The 1,152-nt window shown below is 34.4% G+C and overlaps 1 protein-coding gene across 1 annotated transcript; it reads right to left on the reverse strand.

The window, feature by feature from the left end:
* Window positions 1-332: 332 nt before the first annotated feature.
* Window positions 333-818, reverse strand: NAEGRDRAFT_54682 (uncharacterized protein; the record flags this gene model as incomplete). Its single annotated transcript, XM_002668597.1, has 1 exon — window positions 333-818. One exon carries the CDS (start codon window positions 816-818, stop codon window positions 333-335), a length of 486 nt encoding a protein of 161 aa, XP_002668643.1.
* Between the last annotated feature and the right edge of the window lie 334 nt (window positions 819-1,152).

Consider the following 1,152-nt stretch of genomic DNA (forward strand, 5'->3'; position numbering starts at 1 on the left):
TCGTCATCTCTTGATATTGTCTTTATTTTGACCATTTCAATGGAGTTTGTTGAATGGGAAAAGTCTTGTTGTTATTGTGCTATTTTTTTAGCTTTTGGTTTTTTTGTTATTTTAGCAAATAATTTCATCAATATTTTTGATGAAAGCTTTTTTGTCATCATCACGGGATTTTGAATTAATAATTAAATTATTTTCTGATTCTTATTGTGAGTACTAAGGATTGGTGAGCAATTATGTTTCTTCTGGATGTGGGTGGTATATGGAGATCTGTCTGTTCCGAAAATTATATAATATTTGTAAAAAGCCTTTGGATGTTTAAAGCAACAAAATAACTACAAGTTGGAATAACGTTCATTGCTATGGGTGGATTCCTGCAAAATAGACTGATGTAATTCTACAAAGTACCAATTATCAGCAAAGAATTCATCATCCAACTTGTTTGTATTTCTATTGGGATTCGATGATGCTGAAGAAGGATTTGAAGAGTTTCCATGATTACGTAGATAGATATCCTTCGCAGAGGCTGGCAATGGATTCAACAAATCAGCCCCAGCACTCTTATAATCATAATTTGGAGTGGAAGGCATTACTATAAGAGAGGCATTGCCATTCACTTTGCAAATACCATTCTCTACCAAGAGACCCAAGCTTGCTCTCATATCACCAGATAGTTTGGCAAATTCGGAGAGTCCCATCTGTGCCATTAATTTTCCTCCTCCATTGTTGTTGTTATTATTCATGGCACTACTTCCGTTATTGCTTGTTGTTGTGCTTCTTCTGTTGGTGTTTGATGATGGTGAAAAGCCTTGTTGTTGCATTTTTCGACCGTTACATATTTTAATTGTTTTTTAAATTATTAAATATTATTTTAATAATTTAATAGTTTGGTTTTTAATTGTTGTTATTTATCGTTCTTCTTCTTGACTGGATGATGATTTACTCTTGGACATGGACTCGAGAGCTTTCTTTCTCAGTGTTTCCGAAGTGGAATTTTCATTGGATTTTCTTCTTGAACTAATATAATTGTGACCATCAGAGTCAGAGTCATCGGATGATGAAGGAGGTGGTGTCGGCTCTGATCTCTCAGATGATGGTTTCCTAGAGTTGTAAGAATATTTAGAGTGCTTTCTTGGTGGTGATCTGTTCTATCAG

This window comes from Naegleria gruberi (assembly GCF_000004985.1).
Source record: "Naegleria gruberi genomic scaffold NAEGRscaffold_154, whole genome shotgun sequence".
In the NCBI taxonomy this organism is placed as follows: Eukaryota; Heterolobosea; class Eutetramitea; order Acrasida; family Naegleriidae; genus Naegleria; species Naegleria gruberi.